This window comes from Vitis riparia, chromosome 18 (assembly GCF_004353265.1).
Source record: "Vitis riparia cultivar Riparia Gloire de Montpellier isolate 1030 chromosome 18, EGFV_Vit.rip_1.0, whole genome shotgun sequence".
Taxonomy (NCBI): Eukaryota; Viridiplantae; Streptophyta; class Magnoliopsida; order Vitales; family Vitaceae; genus Vitis; species Vitis riparia.
In genome coordinates, this window is record NC_048448.1 from 14,969,695 (window position 1) to 14,977,633 (window position 7,939).

Here is a 7,939-nt window from a genome sequence, read left to right on the forward strand (position 1 = left end):
TTAAGAGAAGTTCACACACATATCTGATAATACAACTCAAATTAGCTTGTTTGTTATTTCTTCTTTTCTTCCATTTCTCTTCACAAGGAATTCTAAACATGAAAAAGGATACTCTCACCCATTTCTCTTAACAATTTTGTTCCAACAGTATGGCTATGAAGTATGCCAAACTGAAAGAAACCGAAAAGTTGGCAATGCTTCCGTATGTACTTTTTATTTTATTTTTTCATGTGTTGTAGACTTCAGTCATCGATCATGCTTTAGCCATGAATTCAATATCTGGTGTAACTGCCTTCAAGATTCTTGTCTACCTCAGAGTACGTCCCTCTTTTCCTTTCCATTTATAGGATAAAATCACTTAATTTCTAGCCCAAGGAACAGATCATAACTGGACCATTTCTGTGAACTAGAAGAAGAAATGCTCATTTGAATCAACAAAATTAGCCCTTGTGGAATAACAAACCAAATATACTGTAAGTCAACTTTACATTGTAGTTTCTTGCCCAAGGGATACATTCTGCTGAGCAAAGGGGATGTCAGAAACTAGGCTAGCTTCATGTGCTTCTTATCTATCTGCCATGCAGTGACATGTCATGCTAGCTTCCATTAGAAGAGTCTAAAAGGAAAAGAGGCATCTCCACGTATAAGGTATATATGTAAAGATATTACCATGATTTTCTTGCCCATATAATGAGAATTTTTTTATTTTTTTATTTTTTTATCATCAAAAGCAATATATGTCATTGGAGTAAAACACTATATATTTTTTTCCATTACGGCACACGGCACACCTTCATCATAGTGGCTCAATTTATTCCAATTCCACCTCCCCCGGCCCACAGTAGAGATCTCCCTTTATAAATACCCTGGGCTTGCTGGGCGTGTGTCTACCACACTCATCGCCTTCTCTTCATTATCTTCATAAACTCTTACATCTTCAATCATTTTCTCCATGGAATCCAACCAACCATCTCTCCATGATCCCAAATTCACAGTCCCCATCAGCGATGTGGAGCAACAAGCCAGCCAGCTTGAGAATGAAGCCAAGGAATTCGACTACTCAAAACGCTCGCAATGGTTAAGGGCCGCCGTCCTAGGAGCCAATGATGGGCTGGTCTCCACCGCGTCGTTAATGATGGGGGTCGGAGCCGTGAAGCAAGACATCAAGGCCATGATACTAACCGGGTTCGCTGGCTTGGTGGCCGGGGCTTGCAGCATGGCCATAGGAGAGTTTGTATCGGTGTACTCACAGTTGGACATAGAAGTAGCCCAAATGAAGAGAGATAAGAGGAGGGTAGGCAGTGGAGAGAGTGAAGAAGAAGAGGGTGAGAAGGAGAACCTCCCCAACCCAGTACAAGCTGCAGCAGCATCTGCCCTAGCATTTGCAGTGGGAGCCATGGTGCCATTGCTGGCCGCATCATTTATAAGGGAGTATAAGGTAAGGCTAGGAGCGGTGACTGCAGCCGTGACAGTAGCTTTGGTTGTGTTTGGATGGTTAGGAGCAGTGTTGGGGAAGGTACCAGCTTTTAGGTCTTGTATGAGGGTTTTGGTTGGGGGATGGCTGGCCATGGCTATAACTTTTGGACTAACCAAGCTGATTGGCTCAAGTGGGCTGTGAATATATTCCTTAACCTTTCCTTTTCCTTTTCCTTTCCTTTTCTTTTTTTTTTTTTTGGGTTTTCCCCTCCTTAATTAACTGTTTCCCGATCTGGGTCAAGTGGGTTTTGCTTTTGCTTTTGCATTTTTGTTTTTAATGTGGTGCTGTCGACGGCAGATTTGCATGGGAAGGAGGTTGGCCTTTTAGAATTTAAAACGAAACAAGTCAAAAGTTTCGTGCTGACTACTCCATCTTGTGATGTATCAAAAATAATTGAATGCTTAATTCTGCAATTATAAGCTGATATTTATATGTATATTCTTCTCTCTCAGCTGACACACAACAAATTCATACACTATTTCTAGAGGGTTAATAAATGGTTGTTAGGTTAAAAAATCAGGGCAGAAAGCCAAGAAAACCCGACAAGCTGTTGCCATGATCATTCGGGGAGCTGAAGAAGAAAAAAATATATAGAGAAGAAACCACAACGTGACGGATCACATCCCTTATACGGTCGGGCATGTTTGGCAACAACCGAATCAAAAACATATCAAAGAAAGTAGAGAATTTTCATGGCTTACATCACAGATGCAATCCCCAGTATAAAGTTTATTAATGGAGATTGACAAAAATTGTGAGCCAATACCTGGTGCTCCACCTGCTTCTCAATCAGCCAAAAAAAATAGCATTTGAAAATGTAATTTTAGGAGTGTTGGAATGCAACTCTTTCCGGTTGGTCTCTACACTTGAAAAATTATCTTGAGATCCATGTGGGCCATGAAAAATAATTTTTTATTTACAATAAAAAAATATATATAATTACTGTTTATTTTTATTTCTTTTATTCTAAAAGGTAGAAGTTACGTTTTATTTCGAATGAACAACAACAATAATTTATTTTTAGGGGATAAAAAAAGAGCAAAAAATAATTACATATAGCTGTGTGATAATTTATTTTAGATGTAAGGTTTTTTTTACAAATTTCCGGGGGACATGCCCCGCCACGTACCTAAGTATTATTGGCTCCGCCATGCTAGTGACTTATCTTGTGAATTACAAGGAGATATATCACATTTGTTAACAAACTTTTTGACCAACTTTAGGGTGTAAATGTATTTGTTTAGGTAAACAATTTCAAGAATAAGTTTTCAATGTCTTTTTTATTTTTATTTTTATAATGCACCTTGCAAAGTTTGAAAAAAAGTTCAAGGAGAAAAACTTGCGAAAAAAAGAAAAGGTAAAAGAAAAGTAAAAGCAACATCAAATTTGATTAATTTTTCTTGCATGTTTTTTTGAGTTTATTTATTTATTTTTCTTGTCATATACAAAGATTGAATAATTAAAAACCATATTTTTAATTACTTTCATTACATTTATTTATTTTTTAATAATTTAAAGAAGAAAATTTAATTTATTTTTTTTTTTTCTTTTTGTAACTCTCTGTGTGATGTAAATGAATTGTTGTGTTGATTTAGCATCAAGAAAAGGGAAATACCATGTCCCCTTTAACAAATGGGTAACTTCAGACTCTTGCATGATGATGGTTCCCATTCTAGGCAAATGTTTAAGCTACAAACTTTTTTTTCCCACGAATTCTTGCCCAACTCACCACCATAGCAATAGTGGTGGTTTTATCATCCAAATGATGAAGCAACCTAACAGTGGTTTGAATAGTCTTCCACCTTGGTGTGTGAAGCAGTATCCATCCTTTTCATTCTCCGTATACATCTCTTTCTCACACATCCAGGACAATGGAATCAAACTAGGATTCAACCTACTCTTCCTTCCTCAATGGAATCCAGTACCACACGTAAATTCCATTGCTCTTGAGTCTCTGCTTGTCACGCGTTCATCCTTAATGGAAGTTAAATCGTGTGCCAACGGTTTCAAATATGTTACTCAAGAAATCGTTTGTGATAATAGTTTTTAAAAACCATTCTTAATTGTTTTTTAGAGTAAAATTTTATTTGAAAACTTAAATATTGAAAACAATTCTTTTATTTTTTTCGTAGGTAAAGTTGTTGATACTAATGAATAATGCAAAAGTTTAATGCTTAAAAAAAAAAAAAAACACTTTAAATTTGTTAAAGAAATATTATTAAGTCTTTTGTATATACTTGCTATTTTTTAAAAAAATTATATAGAAATAAAATATCTTATACAAAAAGTATAAATTCATCTTATAATTTTTAATATCACTTTTAGAAATTTTAAAATTTAATGAAGTAATTTTTTTTATATTTTATATCTCAACTTTTAAACAATTTTTGAAACTATTACATTTCAATAAGAGTTTCTAAGAGTTTTTATATCTTATATAAAAGTTATTACTACTTTTTAATTTTAAAAATAGAAAATATGAAGTGTATCCAATTGAGCACCTGGAAATCTATTTTCATTTTCTAATATAAAAATGTTTTAGAAAATAATTATCAAACACGCCTCATTGTTTTCCTTCTACTTGCTCATTCATGTACTTAATACCAAAGTTGTATCGCATTTACACGACATTTGTAATTAAGTGAAGTCATGCTTGAGATTTTCCATAATATGAGTGCATATATAAAATTTATTTTGTTAAACAATTGAAGAATTGTATTATTGAATGATGAGTGTATAGTAAAAGAAGATTGAGAAAATATGACATTCACTTCTCATTGATGATTGATGAATATTCATATACAAATAATGTTTGAGGGGATGATTCTCAACTAACTAAAATTTTAAAAAAGTCTATCTTCTACTCTAATTCAAATTAATAATAATTACATTTTATTCTAAGTTAAATTAATAATAAATAAATATTAATATTTAAATTAAGGATAAATATTAACTTTTGCTAACATGTATGAATTTCTGAAAGAGAGAATTCTGTATATTAGCGGTATATTTTGATGCTATACATGGGTACCTCTTATAAAGGAAAAATAATACAACAAATCAGAACAAATAAGGGAAATCTCCTTCAAATAGCTAACTAATAACAAACCTTCCTAATTTATATCATTGACCAAATCAACTATTTACATGTGATCAAATCTCCTAATATTCGGTTATATTCTAACTGAATCTTCTATTTTTTCAATACTCCCCCTTAAGCTGGTTTGAAGATATCTTCCATAGCTAGCTTGCCAATTAGATCAACAAACTGTTTCTTTGGTATTCCCTTAGTCAGTAAATTTGCAATTTGCTTGAATATAGGGATATATGGCATACAAATCAATCCAATTTCTAACTTTTCTTTGATGAAGTGCTTATTTACTTCCACATGATTCATTCTGTCATGGAGTACAAGATTATGAGCAATGAAAATAACCGTTTTGTTAGCCCAAGGGTTCTCTTAATCGGGTTTTGATGATAACAAACCATGGTTAAGTGACTAATTGGTTTGAATTGTAAAGAATTTCAGGTATAAATTTGAAAATTCATAAAAGGACCAAATGGATACAAGATCGAGACTTTTGGAAGACTTTTAATCATAGGAAACAAATGTAAGATGAATGCATGGGTGCACTTAGGTTTTACATATCTTTTGATGCATCTTTGAAAACTCACTTTATTATTTAAAATTACAATTTCATTAAAACCCGAATTTTATCAAATGTACCTTAGGCAAAACGTTTCAAAATTAGCATATTAATTCACCTAAAAACCTTGCCTAAGTGTTAGAAAGGAAAAGAATTGAAAAAGATAAGTTTTTGAGGCCAAAAGGCTGAACTGATAGAGACACAGGCCAATTGGCTCAACCGGCCAAGGAATCGGTCGAGGTCCGGTCGAAGAATGTCAAAAACACTCTCTCTCATCCAATAACCTTCCCTTCCCGATTGAGGTACCCTCCTTCCTGGTCGATCTCCGATCGAGGTCTGGTCGAGGCAACGGTAACCTGCCAAAGCATTAAATGCTCCAACGATTAGTGAACCGGTTGACCCCTAGCTTGATCGGTTGAGACTGCTTTTTGTTTTTCTTGGCTCTTAAGTTTTGAAACCTATAAATTGAGAGCTCCACTTCATTTATGATATAGAGAACACTTGCAATCAATTATATACCCACTTGTTCTTGCCTTAAAAGCTCTCATTTCCTTCTTGGTGCATTAAATCTTCACTTGCATATTCTTCAGTGCACCCTTATGAGTCATCCTAGCTTTGATTTGTATTTAAGCTATCATTGAGCTAGGTTGAGGGATTCATTCTTGTAAAAAATGAGTGTTAAAACCTTCAAGAGAGTTGAATCTTGAAGAAATTGTGTAAGAGCCCATTGGAGTCGGAATCTAAGTGTAAAGAAGTTTAGAAGCTTGATTGAAGCTTCAAGTTAGTGGAACCCTCACTCAGTTAGGAGCTTAAGGAGAGTGGACATAGGCAAGGAAGTGCCGAACCACTATAAAATCTGAGTTTGAATTCTCTAACTCTATCTCTTTATTTTTTTATTATATTTGCTTGAATTTGTTGTGTTGAAAAAGTTTTTGAAAACCCAATTCACCCCCCTCTTGGGTGCTTTTCTCATTTAAGCATAGCCTTTATTTTCTCACATTTTATTGTCACAATACACCTTCATAGGCAACTAATTAGACATTTTCAAAATCATCGAGCAATCTCTTAATCCATAAAACTTCACAGATCCCATGAGCAACGACTTTGAACTTAGCTTCGACATTGTTCTTAGCAACAATATTTTGTTTCTTGCTTCATCAAGTTACAAGATTGCCTCCAACAAATTTACAATAGCCAGAAGTTGAGCGTCTGTCAACAATACTTCCTACCCAATCCGCATCGATGTATGCTTCAACTTGTAAATGACCACGTTTCTTAAAAATCAAACCCTTTCCAAGAGTCCTTTTTAGATATCTTAGAATTCTGTAAACTACATTGAAGTGGTCTGGACTAGGAGAATGGATGAACTAATTAACCATGATAACGACAAATGCTATGTTAGGTCGTGTATGTGACAAGTAGATGAATCTACCAACCAATCTCTGATAACGTTCTCTGTCTCTCACCTCCTCGGTTTTTGTAGTTTATAACTTCAAATTAGGTTTTATAGGAGTCTTTACTGCTTTACACCCAAGTAAGCCTATCTCACCGAGCAAATCAAGAACGTATTTTTGTTGGTTGACAAATTTGCCTTCTTTAAACCTTATAAACTCCATTCCAAGGAAGTACTTTAATAAACCTAAGTCCTTGATCTTAAAAACAACTACCAACTTCTTTTTCAGTTTCTCTAGCTCTTCACAGTCACCACCTGTCAAGACTATATCTTCCACATAAACAATTAGAATTGCAAGCTTGTTCGCCATACTATGTTTATAGAACATAGTATGGTCAACTTCACTTTGACAATAACCACAACCTTTTACAATTTTCCCAAAGCATTCAAACCAAGCTCTAGGAGACTACTTCAATCCATATATGGACTTCTTCAACCTACAAACCTTATTAGGTCCAAATCTATCTTCAAATCCAGGTGGCAAGTTCATAAACACTTTTCCTTCTAGATCTCCATTCAAGAAAACATTATTCACATCTAACTGGTGTAAGGGCCAATCATAATTCAAATCTACAGATAAAAAAACACAAATTGAGTTCATCTTAGCAACAAGAGCAAAAGGTTCTTGGTAATCAATCCCATAGGTCTGGGTAAACCCCTTAGCAATTAATATTGCCTTATATCTTTTAGTGCTACCATCAACTTTGCATTTAATAGTAAATACCCATTTGCACCCTATAGTTCTTTTCCCTTTTGGTAAATCTACTATCTCCCAAGTACCACCTCTTCTTAGAGCATTCATCTATTCCATAACTGCTAATTTTTAGTTTGAGTCATTCAAGGCTTCCTGAATACTTTTAGGGACAAAGATGTTCGAAAATTTTGAGGTAAATGCCTTATGGTGACGAGACAATTTTTCATAGGATAGGTATTCAACAATGGGATATTTGGAACATGTACAAGTTCCTTTCCTAAGGGCTATAGGAACATCTATATCTGATAGCACAATAGGAACAGGAGCAGGGATAGGTTCTAAGATAGAAGAAGGAATACTTATGTTATCCTTAGCACCTGTTCCCGGAGTTAAAGATTGATCAGTGTCTAAGATTAAAAACGGACCTTGGATCTTTTGACGGTGTCTTTTCCAAGTATATACCTCAAGCTCAGTATTCCTCATTTGTAGTGTTTCTCTCCCTATTGATGATACATCAATATTTTGTAATTTTTTACTAGCCATCTCAATGGTTTTATAAAAAACATCATCACTTTGTATTTCAAAAGTAGTATTCAAAATAGTATTTGGTAGAGGAATAAGAAACAAATCCCAAAAATTATCTCCGACTTCTTCTTTCCCCCTGAGGA

At 34.4% G+C, this 7,939-nt stretch overlaps 1 protein-coding gene across 1 annotated transcript; it reads left to right on the top strand.

Moving 5' to 3' along the window:
- The first annotated feature begins 877 nt into the window (after window positions 1-877).
- LOC117907351 (vacuolar iron transporter homolog 2-like) lies at window positions 878-1,913 on the top strand. The gene has a single exon (XM_034820859.1). It carries the CDS (start codon window positions 953-955, stop codon window positions 1,616-1,618), a length of 666 nt encoding a protein of 221 aa, XP_034676750.1. The 5' UTR covers window positions 878-952; the 3' UTR covers window positions 1,619-1,913.
- Window positions 1,914-7,939: the final 6,026 nt, after the last annotated feature.